Source organism: Pelodiscus sinensis, chromosome 17 (assembly GCF_052426305.1).
Source record: "Pelodiscus sinensis isolate ZL-2025 chromosome 17, ASM5242630v1, whole genome shotgun sequence".
NCBI lineage: Eukaryota > Metazoa > Chordata > Testudines > Trionychidae > Pelodiscus > Pelodiscus sinensis.
Genome location: NC_143068.1, coordinates 35,358,090 through 35,379,513, shown reverse-complemented (window position 1 = coordinate 35,379,513; position 21,424 = coordinate 35,358,090). Strand labels below are relative to the sequence as shown.

At 52.3% G+C, this 21,424-nt stretch overlaps 1 protein-coding gene across 2 annotated transcripts in view; it reads left to right on the top strand.

Annotated features, from left to right (window-relative positions):
• The window catches only part of CTNNBL1 (catenin beta like 1), an 89,140-nt gene that overhangs the window by 24,037 nt on the left and 43,679 nt on the right, over positions 1–21,424 (top strand). For both annotated transcript variants that reach the window (XM_089769772.1, XM_089769773.1), the window contains exons 2-7: positions 3,179–3,367; positions 5,957–6,063; positions 9,202–9,343; positions 13,825–13,920; positions 17,373–17,466; positions 18,756–18,847. In XM_089769772.1, coding sequence (XP_089625898.1) covers positions 3,179–3,367; positions 5,957–6,063; positions 9,202–9,343; positions 13,825–13,920; positions 17,373–17,466; positions 18,756–18,847 — 720 coding nt within the window. The remainder of the gene's footprint in view (positions 1–3,178; positions 3,368–5,956; positions 6,064–9,201; positions 9,344–13,824; positions 13,921–17,372; positions 17,467–18,755; positions 18,848–21,424) is intronic.

The following is a 21,424-nucleotide window of genomic DNA, read 5'->3' as shown; positions in this document are numbered from 1 at the left end:
CCTGGAGACGCTTCTCAGGGAGGTGCGGGCACTTGCCATTGCTTGGCGTCTCTAGGGTGAAATTAGTTCTCTTTCTAAAAGGCATGCTTTCATCCCGCTCCAGGGAGAAATTCTACGGCTTGTGTGTGGGGCGAGGAGGGGGGGGAAGGTTATGCTCGTGCTCCATGGTCATGGAATTCCCTTCTGGCCTTGGATCCTACGAATCTCCCTGTTTTTCGGTCTGCCTTGGGGAGAACAGAATTGCTTGCGTTGCCTTGTGATGGGGTGGGCAAAGCTGACCTCCCCACTGGAGGCCTTTCAGCACCCTGGCCAGGAGCAGTGGAAAGCAGCGTAGAGGGGCAGCCTGCACTGCAGCCTATCAGAACGCGGCAGGCTGCTATATAAGGAGCTACTAGCTAAGGCCCATCAGTTCCTTCCTGGAGCTCAGCCCAGGTGGACCTCTTGGCTAACTGGGACAACCAGAGCCTTGGACAGCTCCGAGTGGGAGCTGGGCTTTCGTAGCTAAGCGGATCTAGATCCTGCGGCCAAAGGCTAGCCAGGGACAACTCTATGGAACCTGGAAAAGGGGAACTCTGCAGCAAGGCCCTAGAGAAGGGCTGAATGAAGCAGCATCCCGAGGAAGTGGGATACCTACGGACTTTGAAACTCGCAGATATCTGCTACATATAGAGTCCCTGGGCCAGGACCCAGAGGAGTGGACAGGCCTGGGTCCCCCCCAGTCCCCTGCAAACCACACCGGAGTGAGCGAGTAAACGGGGAGGCCTGAACCTCGGCCACGGGCTGGACTTTGACTCACCTGCAGACAGGCAGGTTAAATATTACGAGACCCCCTTCAGCCGCCATGGGGCGCTCCCTGCCAGAACTGAATTTGTTACGGCCTCTTAATATGCCTGGAACATTTGCAGCTCTATTTTAAGACAGTGACTATACTCAGATCTCGTGTTTCATCTCCTCCCACTTGACTGCAGGGGTCAGGAAAGATCTCCGCCCCTGCCCCATTGGCCAGATGCATTCTGGGTTTTTTTCCTTCCTCTGGGGCATCCAAGACTAGTAACCGTTGGCAATGGGAAACTGGATGGGGTGGCCCGTGCTCTGAGATGGTCCAGAGAATCCTCCTTGATTCCTGGCTGGTGCATCTTGTTTACGTGTCCAGAGCCAAAGTGGTTACCAGATTTGGGATGGGGGACGTCCCCTGCCTTCCAGCAGGGTCACATTGGCGAGGATGTTGCTTTAGTTTAGGGTTTATTTTTATATTTTTGCCTTCCTCTGCCGCCGTGGGCCTGTGGGCATCGCAGCTAACCAATTCCCTGCCGGGGGGAGGCCACACCAGCCTTGGTCTCTGATGTTCTCTGCCTATGGACACAGTGGTCTCCTGAGGGCAGGAATATTTAGGCTAATTAAAGTCACTGGGGTCAAGTGAGGGAGGCTGGTGAAATGGAACAGCCTGTGATAGACGAGGTCAGACTAGATGCTGTGATGGTTCTTTAAATTCTGTTGCATCCCTGAAAATAAATGAAATGCTCAGATTTGGCACTGAGCTGATGTTGTAGCTGGTCTGCAGCAGGATCCTCATTTTAATCAAAATCGCAGCAGGCCTTGCCTTATGAGCCTGAAAGAATTGGTGCCTCCTGGGTTTCCAGTATTGCTGCGGAGCCGCGCTCCCCCGAAGTCTGTGCTCTTGTGGGACCTGGCAAGAGAGTAACACTCCCACTTTTCTGCTCCAAATTCTCTGTCTTCAGAGTCCTGATGGCAGTGAGCTGGTAGCTGGTACCTTTGTGGAGGTGGGCTGTGAGTGAGAGATTGTAGATAAAGGCCCAGCAAAGGAGAGAGTTGTGTGTTTTGATGTCTTAAGAAGACCAAAGCAGGCTTTTCAGAAGAGAGATCTGCTTTGTGCCGTAGAAAGTTAGATGGAGAGCTATGGCGGAAAGAGAGACTAAGAGGGATTTTACACAACAAATATCATGGAACTAAAACCTGAGCAGCTGGCAGAGGGGAGGAAATGCTGGTTAATTTTTTTAAATTAATACCTAGTTTATGCAGACACCTGTTAAACAGTTGGCAGAAAAGATTTTTGTGAAAGAATCAGCTGCTCTCTCTTCAATCTAGGGCTGAAAGCGCTCCCATTCCACCTTCTGTGTCCTCCAGCAAAACATACCATCCCTATCTCTCACGGGGAGGGGGGAGTCGATTGTTTCTTAAAATTCCAAACCTAAGCTCTTTGGGGCCACCTGAGAGAAGAAAAAGCACTGCCCCCCCCCCTTCTCTGTGGGTTCCCTTCAGTTTTGCCTAGTGAATGGTAACTGTCTGAAAATAACAGGCAGTTGCAAGCAAACGTCCAATGCACATGTAGTCGCTGCACTTTCGCGTCCTGCCTTTCCTGCACCATAGTCCGCAGGCCGCACGCTGCTTTGCCTATGCGAATGACGAGCCTGATTCTGCATAAATTGGGCATCAAACCCAAGGGGGATTTTGGTGCATAAAACAATTTAGAATTGGGTTTTCACCAAGGTGAGTCAGAGGATGAGGGTGCAATAAATTCACCACTAGACCCTGGAGTCATCTGAGAAGTGGCTCACAAGTGATACATGTCCTTGATTCCTCAGTGAAAATTTGTCCACTTGACAGAACTTGCCTAGTCAGCTTGGCCATAAACACTACTGAGATTTGATATTCAAGGAGCTTTGCAAGATAAATATGTGATGTCCTGATGGATGTTCATGCGCCAACACAGGGAGGAAGGTTGGCACAACTCTTGTTGGTACTGTTCACCTGTGTATGTGTCTTTCTGCATCCCTAAATTAATCCCCCTTTCGATGTTCAAAGTTGGTAAAAATATTGTAAGTTTCCACAGTAACCCCCACTCCTTCTTTTCCTCCCTCCCCTTCTCTCCTATTTATTTTGGGTCTGCACATCCTAAACTCAAAACTACCGTCATCTGAAGAAGGGGGCTGTGCCCACGAAAGCTCATGATCCCTTCTACATGTTTTGGTAGTCTATAAAGTGCTACCAGAACGTTGTTTGTTCTTTAAGTTTATCCTGTACAGACTAACTTGGCACGGAAGCTTCCACAGAAATCTGATTAGCTGAGCTTAACACACACATTTTCACTGGGGTTCTGTGATAAAAGGGAGACACAAGTTCTTGATTCACTCACTTTATTTCCTTTCTCTTTCCTCAGCCCAACAGAGGGACTAAAAGGCCCCGTGATGATGAAGATGAGGATCTCAAAGCACGGCGGAAACAAGCCAGCGCACGGGAGCGCAGTCGCCACCGGGAGGAGGAAGCTGCTGCGCTGGAAGAAACTGATGATGAGAAAAAGAAACTTCTACAGATAGTTGACAAGGAGGGGGAGGAGGAAGAAGAGGAGGTAAATCTCCAGTGTTCTGCGCGGATGAGCTGCCTGAGATGGTCACTTGTTGTTCCAATCAGCCTTTTCCACCACAAGCCTAATGAGAAAAATAAGGGGGGTTTAAGGTTGTCTGGGCCCCAAACTCTCCCCTCTTTTAAGAGACACTCAATACATCTATCCTATGGCTAGTTCTAATGGTACTTGTGTACTGCCCGGGGAGCGATGGCATGTGGAGGAAAGGGAGAATGGTTGCTTATCTGTTTTAACAATAGCAAATTGGGAAATGAAGGACTTAAGTCCTTTAGCGACGATTGACGTTTCACTTGCTTGGATGATGAAACTAACTGATTTTCCGTTTCCGGGGCTGTTGTTTCAATTTCCAACCCTTCAGGAAAACAGGAACTTTAAAAAGGGGCTTCTGAAATAATGAACAAAAGATCTTAAGGCTTGAAAAAAAACTTTCAAAATAAAAAATCTGTTTTAGGCATAAACTACTTTTCTCAAATTTGTGACAGGGAATAGCTTCTGGATTCTTATTAATTTTCTAAATCCATTAATGTCATAGACACTCTCAGCTTCACTCACCCACCCTCCCTCTCTTGCTAGCTCTGCAGCAGCAGCAAAGAAGCAAATCTTCTGCAGGGGGAAAGACTTGGGCCACAGACAATGTTCCCTCTAGTCCAGGGGTAGGCAATCATTTTTAAAAGGGGGGGGCCACTTTACAAATTTCTGAAGTGACCCTAGGCTGCCCCAGAAGGGGTGGGGTCTGGGGCGGAGCCAGGAGATGTCTATGTTCCCCCACTCACAGACCTAATTGGCTTGGTGTGGGGGGTGGGGAAGCGCTTGAAGTCTTCCTCTCTCCCCTCCTCCTCTTCCTCTCCGGGGCCTAGAGAGCATCGCCAGATGTTTTAAAACAGCTGGCAGTTCTCACAGCAGCAGGAGACCTCACATGCTTCCCCGCCCCTGAGCCAATGAGGGTGTGGGGGCAGGGGAGTTGGTGAAGTCTCTTGCCCCCTGCCCCACCCTGCCAGGGGTGCATGGCAGCTAGAGAGAACTGCTGTCTGTTTTTAAACAGCCAGCAGTTCCCTCTGATGGTGCCCGCCCCGTCCCCAGGTCTCGATTGGCCTGTGAGCAGGTGAGTGGCAGGGCGGCCATGGGCCGGATCCAGCCCACGGAGGCCCCTTTGCCCCCTCCTGCTCTAACGTTTTCCATCCATGTGCGGAATACATTATGTGCACTAAGGCATGTGCGTCTGTGCACCATCAGAAACAGTTTAGCTGTGGGCGCTCTGCTAACCAGCTGGGCGGCGTTTGAATGTCTCCTGAGCAGCTGCACTAGTGCCCAGCTTACACACCGGCCCCAGGTTTAGGGTAGGGCCTGTTTCCCCCTCATGGGCACCAAGCAGTGCCATTGAGATCACTTAAAGGTTTCTGCTCCCCGCTGCCACTTCTCCTGGACGTGGATCGTTCTCTTTTGGTGGGGGGTTAAATGCTGCGTCGTTCTCGGTGTTCTGCTCTGATAGCCCTGGCGAGCCGGTCTGCCTGATGGCTGGGGCCTGGCACTGTGTGCGCCCTCTCTCCGAGACCAGGGGACTGCCCCTGCGGGCGAGTCACACTGCGCATCTGTATGTCCCGTAAGGCAGGTAGGACCAATGTCAGCGCTTCCAGACCTGTGAACAGTCTCCCAGAGACTGCTCTGGGAACAGCTGGGTTCCCCCGGTTCCTAGGCAGTTCAGTTCTTTCTTCCTACAGCCTTTTGTTACAGCCACCGCGCAGACACTAGCCCTCCAAGTCTTGGCTTCAAAAGGCTGCGGGTTTGCATAACTGAAAGGGGGGATTTACATTAGCCTCTCCCTAGGGATTTCCCCAGACATCCACCTACCCCCTTATTGTCCCAAGAGTCCACATTCCCAGTTCTTGTCTCTCCCACCGGCCGGGTTACGAGGGCTCAGCCCACAGTAATACCTAACTTCTACAGTAAGGTCTTTCAAGGATCTTGTAGGAAATTGCCATATCTGTGTGTCAGCTAGAAACCCAGCGCTGGAATGGCCCTTCTGTTAAGAGCTGAGAAAAGATCCTTGTATAAATGTAACCCAAGGATTGCTCTAAATCCAGGAGAGAGTTGCTTCCGGCTGTCTGTGTTGTGTGTGATGAAAAACAAGGGACATTTGCCACCGTGGAACCACGTGGGCTTGTAAAATATCCTTGTCCTTTGTGTGCAGCATTTCTGATAGTCATCTCCCTTGAAACTCCAAATCCCTTTAGAATCCAAGTCCCCTGCTGGGTCGCTTGGTTCAGAGCCGGCTCTTCAATAGCTTTGTTATTTACTGAGTCGGGGCGCTCGTTGATGCAGATAATCTGTACGGGTCTCATGGAAACATTTTGCTAACTGGACTTGCTTAGTCGGAAAACGTGGCGGCTCCTTGAGCTGTGTCAGCCTTCCGCAGAGAGACTTCGGCTGAGCTTCCTTCTGATTGCCGTTGGCTCCTGGTTGTTACATCACAGGTTTATCCAGAATTGGCTCAGCCTGGTGGCCACGCTTACTTTTTGCCAGGCTGCTGTTGCAGCCATCGCTCAGGGCTAAACAATATTTGTTTTGCTGGTCCAGGATGAACCTCTGGATGAAAGTTCGGTGAAGAAGATGATTCTCACCTTCGAGAAGAGGTCTTACAAAAACCAAGAGCTGCGGATCAAGTTCCCAGACAATCCAGAAAAGTAAGCTCGTGAGCAGTCCTTGTGTCCTCCCTCCAAGAGCCTCCCCGCCTACGCTTGAGCCTGAAGTTAATCTCCCAATCGCCAGAGGCAGTTTCACACTCAGTTAAAGGTCTGACCTGTCAACTGGCTTTGAAATTAGTGTTTTTAATTTAAAAATTGGCATTGCTGGGACTCATGCTGGTAGTGGCTGTGTTGTGAGAGAGAAAAAGTTGAATGTTATTGTGATGACGCGTCGGGTTTTCCCGTCTCCTGCACCCCTGTAGTGGCACAAACAGACTCCACCAGCCAGTGGAGTAGAGGGAGTTTATTGCTCCTCCAGGATACAGCCCAGCACAGATGGAATCTGGTTACAGGAACTGGGGCTAGGATGCTGTGACGACGCGTCGGGTTTTCCCATCTCCTGCACCCCCATAGTGGCACAGACTGCACCAGTCAGTAGAATAGAGGGAGTTTATTGCTTCTCCAGGATACAGCACAGCACAGATGGAATCTGGTCACAGGAACTGGGGCTAGGAGGCCTCAGTGCCCCCCTTGAGATGGGGGGTGGCTGGGCCCTACAATCCCAGCCCCCCTCCCTAGCTCCTTCTCCCCTGCTTCCCAGACCGAAACTAACTCTCTTCCAGCCCTGCCCCCAGCCAGGGGCAGCATTCCCCCTTCCTTTGTTTCTCTCCCTGGGGGGTAGCTAGTCGGACAGGTTGAGAGATTCTTTTTGCGTAATGACTCACCCCCTGCCCTGCTGGGCCGTGCTACAGCCAGCAGCCAGTGGGGGTCACTCACCACCCACTGCCCAGCATAGCAACCAGCAGGTACCCCCCCTATGTCACAAAATATATTCAATTCCTTGCTGTGTTACTAATAGCTTCGATTAGTAGAGCCTGCAATTTTAAAACTTTTGTTTTAGTCTGGTTTTGGGCAGAGATTTAGAAATGGGGCTTAAAGTTAGGTTTGCGGGGTCTCTTTTAGGCACCTAAAGAAATGACCTAGGTTTCAAACGCATGAGCGCCCCGCTGCACCCTAGGAATAGACGGTCTTGTTGTCTCATGCCTGGAAGACTGGAGGGGCGTTGGCTAGAACATCCAGCCCCTCCTTCTCGTTTGCTAGTAGTCTCGCATCAAGCAGACTTTCTGTAAAGTCTTTTGCTTTTCCTTTGTTTCCCTCTTCACTCCCTGTTCTGTACTCTCCTCTCCATGCTGATGTCCTGTGTGGCTGTCTCTTCAGGCTCCCACCCTAGAATTCTTCACCCATTTTTGCATTCCCTCTAAAACGTTCTCAGCAAAACATTCCCCCCGTGTTGGATTTGGCCTTTTGTTGTTGTCCTCCCCCCCACCCCCCCGCCCATCTCTCCTCATCGTTACTGCTTTCCCCTCTGTGTCTCCACGCTTCGATGCTCTTTCCTTTCCTGGCTTCTAACCTGACCCCTTTCCAGCTCCACTGTGGACATAGGTGCTGTGCACATGTGAGGGGACTCCTGCCCCCAGGGGCAGATGACCGTTTTGCGGGGCCCGCCCTTTGCCACGGCGCATGCGCGGGGCTTTCTGAAGCGCGGGGCCCGGGGCGGCCGCCCCGTTTGCCCTGCCCTATATCCGCCCCTGCCTGCCCCACGCCATGGAAGCTTGGCGAATGCTTCAGACTAAGCAAGCTGGGTGTTTCCAGTCCGTAGTCAGCCTGGCTCTCCCTAGGAAGTATTTGTTTGAGCACTGGGAGCTCCCTTCCCCAGTTAGTCCGAAGCTCTTGCGTTGGAGTCTGCATGAGGCTCAGGCTTTGCTGTTTGTCCAGCAGTCCTGAGCTTTGTGCTCATCCTCAGTGGCGAGGGAGGGGAATTGTGACCGTGCGACACCAGTGCACTATTCTGTGACGAGCCAGACCAAATCCGCGTCCTTTTTGCAAGTCCGAGTTAGCATTAAGCGGCAGCGCTGGCGCCAGGTTGTTGCCCTCTAGCTTGATCCTTTCTCCCCTCTGGTGAGGGCCACGGCTTGGAGCCTCCGACGCCCCAAGACAATCCCCTCTGGAGCCCAGGTTCAGAAGGAGTGGAAGGTTCGGAGTGGCCCTTCACTCACACCCATGCAGGGACGCTGGGTCTAGGGGCGTCAAATCCCACTTAAACGGTTACTCAGTTAAACCTGGCGTTTAACCAGTTAACCAATTAAGGGGGAGGGTTTAATCAGTTAAGGTCTCAGCTAGGCTAGAGCGCACCCACCCGCCAGTGAGTGCGGGGGGAAGCGGGGGGAGCCCCTGTGCCCCCCCCAACCACCACCACCGCTCGTGATGCTTACCGGTAAGCCTTTCACATCCCTAGCTGTGTCTGGCGCACTCACTTTGCTGGGGGTTGCCTTCATTTCATTTAAAGTCAAGTAAACCTTCAGCTGGAGCTAGGTCTCTGTTCCTGTCCCTGGCTCTCTGCCCCAGAGGGACACCCAAGCCCCCTCATACCCTTGCTAGAGCGAGCGTAACCCACCTGCGCCAGCACCAAGATGCATGAGCAGAAGCATTCTCTGGGCATGCTCGTGTAACGGGATAACTATTGCACCCCTAGCCCCGGTGGGCGGAGGGAATGAGGGGGATAGGCCCAGAAGGGCTGGCCAGCAGCCAGCAGGGGACTAGTGAGGGAGGTGGTCTGGCGCTCCCCCTCCCTTCCCCCCGCACTCACTGGCAGCTGCGGCGACCCCAGTTGCTGTGCTCCTCCGGGCTGCGTTGCTCGGGGACGGGAGAGGTGGGACATGGTGGGGAGAGGCGGGGTCTGGGGCAGAGAGGGGTTTCCTGGGCTGGGGACGGGGGGATCTCTTGGCTGGTGGCCCCTCTGCCCTCCTTCACCAATCACCCTGACTCCACCCATCAGTCTTTCCTACCGTTCCATGGCTTTCCATTTGAATACACCAGCTGGCACCCGTGCTCTGGTAAGTGAAAGATGTGACGGGCTGGGCTGCTCTGTCGTGAAGTGCTTTGGGGGGCTCGTACCCCGCTGTGACCACGGGGACAGACCGGGCACTGGGTTCTGAATCCCAGGCCTGGCTGTCCCCGACGGGGGCAGACCACAGCGGGACGTTGGTTGGAGGATTGTGTTGCTGCTTTGTTCCTCTGCCAGGCTAGCTGGTGCGCTTGTGTTCCCACTGTCATATTTTGCCCTGCCTCTGTCCACAGGTTCATGGAGTCTGAGCTGGATTTAAATGACATCATTCAGGAGATGCATGTGATTGCGACCATGCCGGATCTTTACCACCTGCTGGTGGAGCTGAACGCTGTGCAGTCTCTCCTCGGGCTGCTTGGACACGACAACACAGATATCCTTCCCTTGGTAGCCGTCCTTGCGGGCGAGTGGGCTTTGCGTGGGCACCTCTGCAGTCTCTTGGTTCCATCGCCACGCAGGCTGCTAGGGATTTTCCCTCCTCCCCTCCTACCGCGCTCAGTTTCCATCCTTTTGTACTCACCTCTCACTCTGCTGCTGACGGCTTCAGGGGCCCTATTTTACGCTGTGGGCCTGTGGAGGCTAATGAGATGACGGGTGCATTGGGTTCCTTGCAGAAGGTTTGTTTGGGCCCTCATGTAAAGCGGAGGGCTAGCCACAGACAAGCATGCCGTGCACTTCCCTTACGAGAGCTGCCGAGGATTTCGCACCAGAGAGCTGCAGTTGCAACCTGTCTGCTGTATCCCAGTGCATTGCCTGTCCTGAACAAAAGCACCATAACTGCGCGACTGTCTTTTGTTGCCATGACTCCTGACCCTCAGCTGAGGTGCAAGACAGACCCAAGATCCCTGGCGTATTGGTGAGGGACAGAGACTTTCAAAGTGGCTGTAAAATTCAATTTGCTTTTCAAAGTGGCCAGTGTAACCTGACTTGAGAACATCATGCGGTGGCCTGTCCAGCGGGTGGGTGGAGGTGCGGTGTTTGAGCCGGCATTTGTGACCTCAGGAGGCAGCATTGCCCAAGCATAGGGCACTAGACTGGGAGTTGAGACCAGGAGTTGCTTCCGTGGGCTCACTGTGTGACTTTGGGCAAGTCACTTAAATTCTGTCTGCCTCCTTTTTTCCAGCTGCAAGACAGGAGATGGTAATGCCTGGCCATTCCGCCTGGGCCATTTCAGATGTCCAGGTTCAAAATGCTGTAAAAATACGAAATATTTATTGTTTGACTTAAGGGTTTCCTTTTAGCAATTTTGTTCTTGCATTTGACACTATATGGCAAAGAAATCACTATCTATTTGCAAAGGCTGTATTATAAACACATTTTAAAAATCTCATTACACTGCAGTTTCCATCAGAGAACACTGTTTACAGGGTTGACTATTTTAACTTGCATCTAACATAACCTTGGTCGGGTAGAATGCTGATCTCGGCAAAACAGCCAACACTGCCGCTTGTCTTATCTGTGATCTATAATAGAAATTATTCTCAAGTAGATGGTTGTTAACAATTTACTGTTGTACAGCTGGAACGCCTACCATGCATAACCAGTTTCATGCACATCGTGGCTTAATATTTTATACTTTCACCAGAGACCTAGGGCTTTTTGTGGACAGCGTGCACAGCACCAAAAGGTTATCTTGAATTTGTCATTCTCAGGGAAAACACAAACTGTGGGGATTTTGACTGGGATCAGAGGACTGGTTCACTGTGACCTTAAGTGCGGAAGCTTATGGGAACACAGCTTGTTTTGTCCTTTCAGCCATAAAAAAACCTTATCTTGGGATCAGTTTTGTTACGGGCTTGGCACTGCAAGCTCCCCCTCCTTTTCTTTTTAATGGAGTCAGAACTTGTTTATCAATTAGTTTAGGGGGCAGAAATTTGGCCTGTTAGCTGTAAATCTGGAAGAGAACATATTTCTTCTTACAGGCTTTTAGAAATCTTTTTCAGGTGTGTTAGAAGCAGGCGGTAGGCTGCAGTAACACCTCCATGTAATGCCAGGTGACCGCTCAAGTAAAAAATATGTAAAAAGTACTGAAATGAAGCTCCTAGACGCACAGGAAATGGGACTCTTCATTCAAGTCTGCTGATGACTTTTCTAAAGCTAAACAGGACAAGGTTTTAAAACAGTGTCCCCAACGGGAACACCAGAGGGCGAGTTGCAGAGTGCCTTGGAGGGGACAAATCCCAGGGGATGTGCCTAGGCAGCTGTTCCACTGAGTTAGAGCAAAAAATGTGAGTGAAAGATAATGAGGCTGCGACTTAAATTAGCAGAAGCCAGGAGAGCCAGAGAGGAGACTTTTTCCTTTCTCCTGAACTCACCTGTGCAACTGGCATTCTTGTGGGTGGACTCAGTTGTAGGGATATTTGTGTGTGAACAGCTGCTTAGCCAGCAGGCGGATGCTTCTCAGTTAACGGTGTCAGTTACACTCAGCGAAGCCACCTCCCTAGGAGCACAGCCAGGTGTGCAGGGGCTGCTGGCTCTGCTCCCTGGGGCCGTGGGGGTCAAGGGCTACTGGCTCTGCTCCCTGGGGCCGTGGGGGTCAGGGGCTGCTGGCTCTGCTCCCTGGGGCCGTGGGGGTCAGGGGCTGCTGGCTCTGCTCCCTGGGGGCCGTGAGGGTCAGGGGCTGCTGGCCTTGCTCCTGGAGAGGCTTCGCTGCAGGCTCTGTAGTATAAAGCTCAGCTTTCTACCTTAGATCCTGCCGTGCGGGCAACCGTGGAGCTGCGGAGATTGTCAGTGGTTGCATGGTAACCCGGTTTCTCCATTTTCTACCAGGGATGTTAAATATCGGTTAATGGAACAGTCGAGTAACCTCATGAATTCTCATTGGTTACTTGACTGTCCTATTGTCCCCAGCGGGGGGCCGGCAGCCAGTGCCCTCTGGCCTCACGCCCAAGGCTGCTGCTTGTTTCAGAGGCAGCGGTGCAGCGTGCCAGGTGGGAGCTGGTCCGCAAGGGGAGCCAGTTTAAAACCCAGCTCCCCTCGCAGACTGTCTGCCTGTCACCCAGTGCTGCTGCTTTTGATAGAGGCAGTCGTGCGGGGTGGCAGCAGCCCCTGCCTGTTGCGGGGGGGGGGGTCTGAGCTCCTGCATCCAGCCCAAGTTGGAACTGAGCCAGGCTGCCTGCCTGCCCAACTCCGAATACACTTGAAATGCGGAGCCGCAGCAGAGGTAGGTCCTGGACCCGTCCCAAGCAGGACTGAGCCGGGCTGCTGGCCAGTCTGCTAAAAACGATTCCTGGCAAGAGGGGGGATGCACGTAGTCTGTCGCATTCACCTGTGAGCTTTTGCTTATCGGTTAATCGACGACATGATTACATCCCCTTTTCAGTAGAGGCTCCATCCACGGCGGTGCCATAGGAACCCCACTACCTCCTGACCGCTAGGGAGACTGCAGCTAATTGCAGGTAGCTGGGGGAAGCCGTCCTGTGCTGCGCATAGTGCATGTCTGTCATGGCTAGGGGGGTTGTTTCTTTAGCACTAGCAATCTACCGTCGCCTTTAGTGGTAACCCGCCATTGGCTTGTAATGGGTCTTGGGCTCCTAATCCCTCTCCTGTACATTCAGGTGAACAGAGGCCTGATTTCGATGTGGTGCAAGCTTACCCTGGGCCCATGGATTTGTATCAGCAAAGCTGATCGTGGCCCCAAGTGTAAGGACCTGACTTCTACTTGATGTTTTTTGCAATTGCAAAGGCAAGAATCCAAACCTCCCCCTGGATTTGCCTGGAGAGGCACTAGTCTCACCTCACTAAGGGTAGGTCTGCTGTGCAAGTGGAGGCGCAGCTGTAGCACAGCGGGGGTGCACCAATGACCCCCTCTCTTCCCCGGCTTGTACTTGAGCATTCCCTCGAGCTGTGGTCCATTCCACCACATCTGCAGTGCTATTGCTGCCCATGCTCCTGCCAAAATCACATTGCTAGCTGACTGCCGCTGCATGTGAAGTAGGCATGTCGGTTTGACTTGGGCATGAAATGGCTGTCTTGTGCCAGCATTTCCTGGGTCTCTCACTGTAACCTTATTAAAAAAACAAATCCCCCTCCTTGCTTGCGTGCATAAGCAAACACACAAATGGAAGAATTGGATGACTAGTCTATTAGCCTGTGGGTTTTAAAGAGAACCTTCAGGATCTTGTTATGTAGGACATCTTGACAACTGGATTTCTTTTCTGTCTCAGTGGGAATTGGGCAGGATTGATCAGTGTGTCTGAGAGAATAGGAAAGTGGGTCTAATGAGAAGGAATCAGGCTGGCTGTACTAAAGAACTGTGGCAGTCGAAAGAACCATGTGTTTTGCAGCCCAGTGTTAATGAATGGAGATTGGGCTGGCAGGCTCTCTGCAGTGCCTGTGGGGTGCGTGGCTATAGACGCATGTTTTCCTAATTGGGCCTGGCCAAAGGGGTTGTCACTTCCTCCTCCTGTTATGGCCTTGTTTGTGTCGTGCACGCTGTACCAAGTGAGCCAGGGTCTCGCTGGGAGGGTCACGCACACATCAAACTGGGGCACTTTTCGGCGCTGCTCACTAGAGCTTTAACAATTGCTACGATGTGAAAGGGCTGGGAACCAGTTGTACCAGCGCGAGAATATTTAATTGGTTTAAAAATGAGAGAACCCCAGTGGCACTGGAGACCAGTGAACTTGCCAGACAGCCAATGCCTGCTCATGCTGCGGGATTACTGCCAGTTACTGAAATGGGTTTGTTTTGGTGAGAACGAGGGCTGCTAACGGGAGGCCTGTGCCTCTGTCTCTGCACGTGCTCGTTGCTGGTCCAGCCTCTGCAGTCGGTGAGCAAACAAAGGCACCTGGGGCCAAGTATGATGATAAACGGGGTCGTGATTATACGTTGTTCATCCTTAACATCCCTCACATGTGTCCATCGCCGTGGTGGACCTGCTTCAGGAGCTGACGGACATCGACACGCTCCACGAGAGCGAAGAGGGAGCCGAGGTCCTCATTGATGCCCTAGTAAGTAGCAGTTCAGGAGCTCCAGGCTAGGCTGGTGGGCTGATCAATGGCCATGCTCCAGGAGTGGAGGCGTGTGAACTCTGGAGCCACCCGTAGTGTGGTTCGATTTATGTTGCATCGAAGGGAAACCAGAACGCTCCAGGGCTACGCGGCCACTTTCTTATTTATTGCAAGCGCTAAGCAGTTCATACAGTTGTTTACGTTTTACAAGCCTTAAAAACAATGACTACACAATTTAACCCTTAAATACTATGCGTTCTAGAGCCATAAATACAGCACACAGCAATGCAAAAGCAATTCCTAGAAGATCTACTAGAATACAATACTACAGCCTGGTTCACTTACACTTCACCCGTATGCCCCCTACAGTACCAGGCAGGAGGTCTTGGTCTCTTTTCTTCCCACGCGTCAGGACGCCAGGCACTGGGTCGCCGGTGTGGAGGGCCTATTTACTTCTAGTTACATTGAGCAGGACCTGTAGGTCGACCCTGCCCGTTCCCTCCCGTCGATTGCTCTTAGCCCATTTTATAGCAAAGCGGGACTTGGTCGTTCTACTAATATTTACCCTTTGATTCCGTATTGTGCAGGATACGTCAAATGCCCAGTGCCCCTATCTGGAGTACACCCTACTCAGGGTGTGGCTGCTATGTGCGTAGTTGACCGTTCTATGGCTGCATCTGAAATTTTTCCTTATCAGAAACAGAAGTCCCAGTGCAAGGTTGCTTGTTGTGGTCTCGTGTACCATGCTTACTCTGCATTGTTATGCAAAATATTCCTGCCTCTCTCAGCTTCTCCCTCCCAGACCTTGCCTGCGTGCTTATGTGCACCAGACTTGAGACAGGCCTGGGCGTTCTGTTTAGGGATCCGCACTGTGGAAAAGGCAGGGCCGTGTAGGCTCCCCTACCACCACTGTTCCTTTTCTACCCGTGCTTCTCTGTGTTGGGCAGCGCTGCGGTGATGCGAGTGTATCGGATAGCTCCCTTTTCTTTTGAATGGCTTGAGACTGGGGGAGTACGGTCGTGATGTTCCTTTTCTGGCATGAATGCATTTTGGGGGCAAGTTCCTTCTCTGTGTCCCCAGCCCACCTGAGTTTTGGAAGCAATGGGCTGTTTTGTGTGGTGTTGAGGGACGGCAGCTTTCTGCGTCCCATCTCCCAGCACTTCCAGTACTGCTACGGCAGGAGAAGGAGGTCGATTCTGGGACAGCAGCACAGTGGCCTATTGAATGAAATAGGAACTTGATACTTGCTCTTCGGATTCCTCTGCAAAGCAGGGCAGTTCTGCGAGCTGCTCCCACTGGGACAGTTGAAATCGGACATAGGTTCATCGATTTAAAGACCAGCAGGCCATTGTGTTCCTCTGCTCTGGCCTCCTGCATGGGCGTCCATCCAGCATCGCCTGCGCCAAGCCAAGTCATTGGTGGCTGAGCAGCGAGGCAGGGTGACAGGTGTGAACGGCATGGCCCTCTCAAGGTGCATCTCTACTGCCCTTTTTACACACGAAAATAAAATGCTCAAAATTCTTCTTGTCCAAGGGGGCAAAGACACCCTGCTGCTCCCTCCTCCTAAGGGGGGCCGAGAGTTGAATGATCTCGTATTCCACAGAAACTAACCCACCCCCAAGCGTGGTCCTGGAGCAGCTGAAATGGCGCCCCTGAAATCTTTCCGTCCCGCTGTTGAGTTAGGTGTACAGAGTAGCGGTGGGGTAGCTGCTTTCGCTCGCGGCAGGGCGGCACAGCCCTCCTCTTACAGCACCCTGCCAGTGTGAGCAGAGGTACCTTGCAGGGGAGGGATGCCGGCGACCGGCTTGTAACTGTGAGCAAGACCATCTCCTTTGCCGCGGTTTCTCCAAGTAAACGGCTGCATTTGTGAGACGCCTGGGCTCTGGCTTGGTCCCTGACTCTTGCGCAGGGATTATGGATTTTAGAGGAGCAGGGTGAGTGCTGCTGTATTCTTGCTGCTCCAGTCCCTCTTGCCTGCTCGCTGCGCTGTTGCCTTCCAGAGGTTAATTACTGTGGCCCCCGTAGAGTTCCTCTGGCTGGCCTCAGCGCTGGTTTTAATTACTGTCCCTGCACAGGGGGCTGCTGGGTGAATGGAGTGGGCGAGGGGAACTGATAGGGAGGCTCCTGTCTGTAAAATGCCCTGACAGCAGCGCATGGAACAAAGGCCCTTTCTGTGTGTTTCTTGTCACCAGCCCACAATAGCCAGGCTTTAGAGGGTTTATTGTTCTCTTCTGAAAGAAACAGCTCAGCCATGTCTGGAGAGAACAGGAGACACCTGCTGCTAGATGACTCCTTTATTTTAAGGGTGTGGGCATAACCTGGGGAGGGCTGCGGGGGGGAGAGCTGCATTATCTGCCACAGCAAGGTACGCCCTGCTGATCCTGCACTCACGGAGCGCATAGGAAACCTCCGCTGGCAAGTGGGGCTGGCCATGGGGGCAAAGCGGAGGGGTCTCCCATCTGACGTGCACTAGGAGTAGGACTGACGTAAAGCACTTTGCCTAGTGGGCTGGGATCCAGCCGCGGCGGGCTCTGGATTCCTGTTGTGCTGCTGCCTTGCCAGGGGCACGTACTTTCAGCTGCTGGGCACAGAGCGGCGATACTGACGGGTGCTGTGGGCGGGGCTAGCACGTTCGGCACTCGGACGCGTCCAGTGCCGCTGACGTACGTAAGCTCCTTGGGGCAGGGAGTGTGGCACAGCCTAGAGCTAACTGACCAGCTCCGCACGTGCCTCAGGACTCCCTTGCGGGGTGGGGCTCTCGCAGGCTCCCTAACACATCGCACCTTCAGATCCTCGTCCCGGCAATGCCTGGGGAACACTGTCCCGGGCTCCCACGGACTGCATGCCGAGTCGGACTCGCCTGTGGCCAAGGGGGCTATGTGACGGCTCACGTAATGGAAGCCAAAGCAATCGTCGTCTTTTCAAACCTGTTCTTCTGCACCTAGAACTAAGCCTGCCTCCTGCGTGACTGCCGAGCCCTTGTCTTGTGAAGCTGCCGTTGCAGGCATTGTTTCAGCTGTTTTCTGACAGCCAAGGAAAAAACTACAGAGAAACCAGCAACAAGCAATTGAAACTAGGGGAGCTGCTTTTATAGCTGACAGGCAGCTGATACCCGGCTGGTTTGTGTGTCTCTCACTTTGAAATTCAGGGAGATTAGAAGTCAGTCAGGGTGACTTAGGGAATACCCGACTGTCACAAGGTTCATATTTTTCCTTCAGATGTTTTTCTGTTTTATCTGACACAAAAATTGTCTAATTAAGACAAATGAAGTGGTGAATTTACTTTGTGAAGCCTTTGGTAGCTCTGAGATTTCAGGGCAAGATTGTGGATGTCTCCTGATCAGAGGCATGCTTGTAGTGCTTACTGATTTTTTTTTCTTTCTTTCCCCTCTCCACACCACTCCCCCTTCTCCCTCCCAACCCTTTTCGCTGCATGTGGCCTCTGTGACGTAGGTTGATGGCCAGGTTGTGGCCTTGCTGGTGCAGAACTTGGAGCGCCTCGATGAAGGTGTGAAAGAGGAGGCTGATGGAGTCCACTACACCCTCGGTAAGGGGATGTTACGGGACAGGATCTCTGACCAGTCAGCGGGGGTGGGCATACGCCGTGAGCCATCATAGACGCCAGGAAGGGCCTTGTGTGAATTCCATGCGATACTGCTTTCCTTTAGCTCACACGTAATAAAGCATAAATCTGTTCAGCGCGTAATTTCGTTACAGGAAGCGAGATTCTTTTAAGGGGCTGCTGTCTCTTCATGCATTCAAGTGTTCAGCTTCTTTTCCTGTGGCCTGCCAAAGAGGCGTCTTCGTTTGCCACCACAGTGTTTTAGGCATAAATGTGCCATTAATTGGTTACATTTCCTGGGCTCTAGATGGTATCCTGTAACACAGCACTTCTCCGCTGTTCCAGTCTAGTGTACCCCTTTCAGGAGTCCGTTTGTCTTAGGCTTGGCTTTACTAAAAGTGCTTGCTTACAAAACCGGACATCCAAATACAAAAGTGGGTCAGTGCTCTACGAACAGCTACTTACTTCCTCACTGTCGCCTGCTAATTCTAAAACTAATCAGTTGGAAAACAGAGAGTACTTTCATTTCCATGTAGCGGATACGGGGCAGTGTACAGTGAGTATCGGTGTGAAATGTTTAGTTTATCCTGAGTTGGCTAGTGCTTTTTATGCAGACTCCTACATCTGTGGGCTATCTGCTAGCCGTGTTTATGTACAAGCTTCGTAGGAAGTGAGTCTTTTCTCTGAAAAATGCTGTTTCTTTCGAGTAAGCCATTAGATGCTCCATTTCATTTTTTGCACTCACATTTGTGGTCTGTCCCAGTGACCTGCAGAACATTCCGAGCTGTGCTGTCAGGGACTTTTGTTATGCACTTAAAGGTGTTGTCGTTTCTTTGGCTCTGCATCCTTTTTGAGAGCCAGAGGAATAGGAGACTGGCAGCAGGGCTGTTTTGTTCTCATCACTGCGTGGGAACTAATCTTTGTAATTCAGCCCCTTTCAGCAGGATGGTGCAGGAGCTCTGGCTCAGGAGGAGGGAATGGTAGTTCGCTGCTAACTCCGGCTCCCCCAGCAGGAGCTGGTAACACAGGGTCTGAGCGAGATCACCATGGAAATGAGAAAATCGAGGCACTTCTCTGCCTAGTGTAGCTGTTACTCTTCATTTTTTACCGGTGAAGTTTCACAAATAAGCCTTTGAAACAAGAGCAGTGGCCCCGGGGAGGACATTGAAACTGACAGGACAGAGTGGCCATGGGCGAGGTGCCTGTTTGGGAGAGGATGGAGCACAAGTGGAAGCAGGATGGTCTCAGACTGTGCTCTGTGTCTCTCTTGTCAGCAATTGTTGAGAACATGGCAGAGTTCCGGCCAGAGATGTGCACGGAGGCTGCACAGCAGGGCCTCGTGCAGTGGCTGCTCAAGAGACTGAAGGTGAGTTTAGTACCCTTTCATCTCTCACAACGTAGCTGAATAATAAGCAACAAGCCAGTGGCTTGGAGTCGGCTGTGCTGGAGGTGCTATCTGGCGTCAGTACCAAAGGCCCAGGACTGGTGTTGGCTCTTCCATTTAATGCAGATTTCACCTCCCTTGAATTTCTCCTTCCCTTCCACTCCCAGCACCTGTGATGGCCAGTCTTTCCTCTTGCAGGCTGGAAAATGTGCCTCTTGAATTTTTTGTGTGGAAGACTGTGCTTGGTGTCCTGCCACCTCTGTAGGGGAGTGTCCTGGCCGAGTCTCAGCCTGCTGGCGTTTCTGTAACTCACATTTTTACTGAAAAATGAGGAGTCCTGGGGCACCCAAAAGACCAACAGATGTAACTGGGCGGAAGATTTCTTGGGTGAAAACTGCTTGGTCTGGTGGCTCCTTGGGTTTGGGGGTTAACAGCCCCATTCATATGCTGTATGCATGCCGGGGTCAAGTCCTTGCCTTTGTCTTATTTGAAAGGTAGCACCTCTAGCCACGGTATCCCCCCGCCGACCCCCTCCCCCACAACCCTTTGTCATCAAAAGGTAACGAAACCGCAGCATGCATTCCCCTGCTTGCATATGCCTGCCAGTGTTCTTCTGGGCCCTCACAGTTGTTAGCAGAAGTAACCTATAATTCCAGGCTGTAGGTGGGAACATAATTATGTTTCTTTTGCCTAAAAAAAAAAAAAAAAGGGAGAATCTAATTGCATTCCAGTCAGGTATGTACAGAAGGCAGCCCTACTCTCTGCTATGCAATTACTCTGACAGCTGAAAGACTTAAAAACTTAGGGAAGCAAAATTATCACCACTTGGCTTCCCCAGGGTAGTGCAGCCACACGTGCAGGCTGACAGGCGGGAGAGCCTGGGCTGAGGCGGGCATTGTCTTCCTTCTGCGGGGTGGGAGTGCGGTACGGACAGGCGGCCTTTGTTCTTGTTTGCAGCTGGCATTGCGGGAAGGTTCGCAAGCCTGACATTTCATCCTGTGACCTTTGCTTCTGGCAGCGCGTGGCTGATGGGAACGGTTCTGCCCGGCAGACCCGTGCCTGCCTCCGCCCATTGCTGCAGGGTGGGAGGGAAATAGCTTCTCTGCTTTGGGGGGGCTTTTGGTCAGCGAGCCCCCCCCTCCATCCGCTAAGTTGCATCTCCGCCCTCGAGAGCACGTTGCTGCCTTATTCCCCAGAGCAGGTCCGTCTGGCTTCTTACGAGCCCAGCGCGTCCCCCTTGACGTGCAAACAGCTGTGCTTGTACGGGAGCAGGTCTTGGGCTGGCGTAAGCATCAGGAGTCTCCATCCAGGCTCTGCAAGCAGAGTCGTGCGCTGCCCAGGATGTGGGGGTGGTGAGTCAGGCAGTGCTGTTGTGGGAGGAGAGCATGAAGCCAGTGCGGCAGTGGGGGAGAGGTCCCATCCTCGGGGGGAGGTTTAGAACAGAGGCTCTGGGCAGAGGTCCTCTGGGAGAGGAAAGCTGTGAGAGCTCTGGGTTCCCGGCTGCATTCTAGCTTGGTAATTGCATCTGTCCATCAGCACGCCTTCCTGCTCAAGGGAGAAGTTAGGGTTCACTTCCTCCCTATACAAACGTGTGTGTGTGTGTGTGTGTGTGAGTGTGAGTGTGAGTGTGAGTGTGAGTGTGAGTGAGACTGTAGATAAGGCGGTGTTCCCTAGTGCCTGGCATGCCATGGAATCGGAATGCATGGCTTTTCTTGGATACTATTACAGAGGGCCCGCGATTGCTGCCATGATCCATCTCCAGAGCTGGCAGGTGATTGGTACAAGAACATAACCTAAGAATGGCCTTACTGGGTCAGACTGAAAGCCCATCTAGTACCCTGTCTTTGGACCACACCCAATACAAGGTGCCCCAGAGGGAATGAACAGAACAGGGAATCATAAAGTGATTCATCCCCCGTCACCCATTCCCAACTTCTGACAAACAGAGGCTGCGGACGCCATCCCTGCCCGTCTTGATTGGTGGACCTATCCTCCATGAATTCATCTAGCGCTTTTGAACCCTATTGAAGCCCTAGGCTTTACAACATCCTCTGGCAAGGAGTTCCACAGGTTGACTTGTATTAAGAACTGCAGCCTGTAGAGTGCTTTGGGATCTTCCTGGGTAAAAGGCTTAGTCTAAACAGAACATTGGGCTCTTCGGTGCATCCTGCTTTTCATTATTGCCACCTGATGGAGTCTGTTTTATCCTCTCTAATGTGGCGGCAGACTGTGATGGTGGCCCAGGGGGCGCCTTGCATGGTGACTGCCCCCTTAGAGAAGCTGCAGGTAGCTATGTATTGCAGGCAGAGTGGAGGGTGATGCACACTATTGGAAGCCTAACCCCTTTTGTGTTGCTACTTCTTTCTCTTTGTGCAAGGGAAGACGACTAGCCAGGCAGTGGAAAGGAAAAGGGGTCTGCCTGTTCTGTAAACACCTTTAGCCAAGGGCCCCGCAGGAGTGCTTCACAGCTGGTTTTGTCTGGTCTGTTCCCTCAAATGACACCCCTTGGTAGGCAAAACGGGGGGTTTGACTGCACTTCCTGGTCCCAGGCCAGGGGTC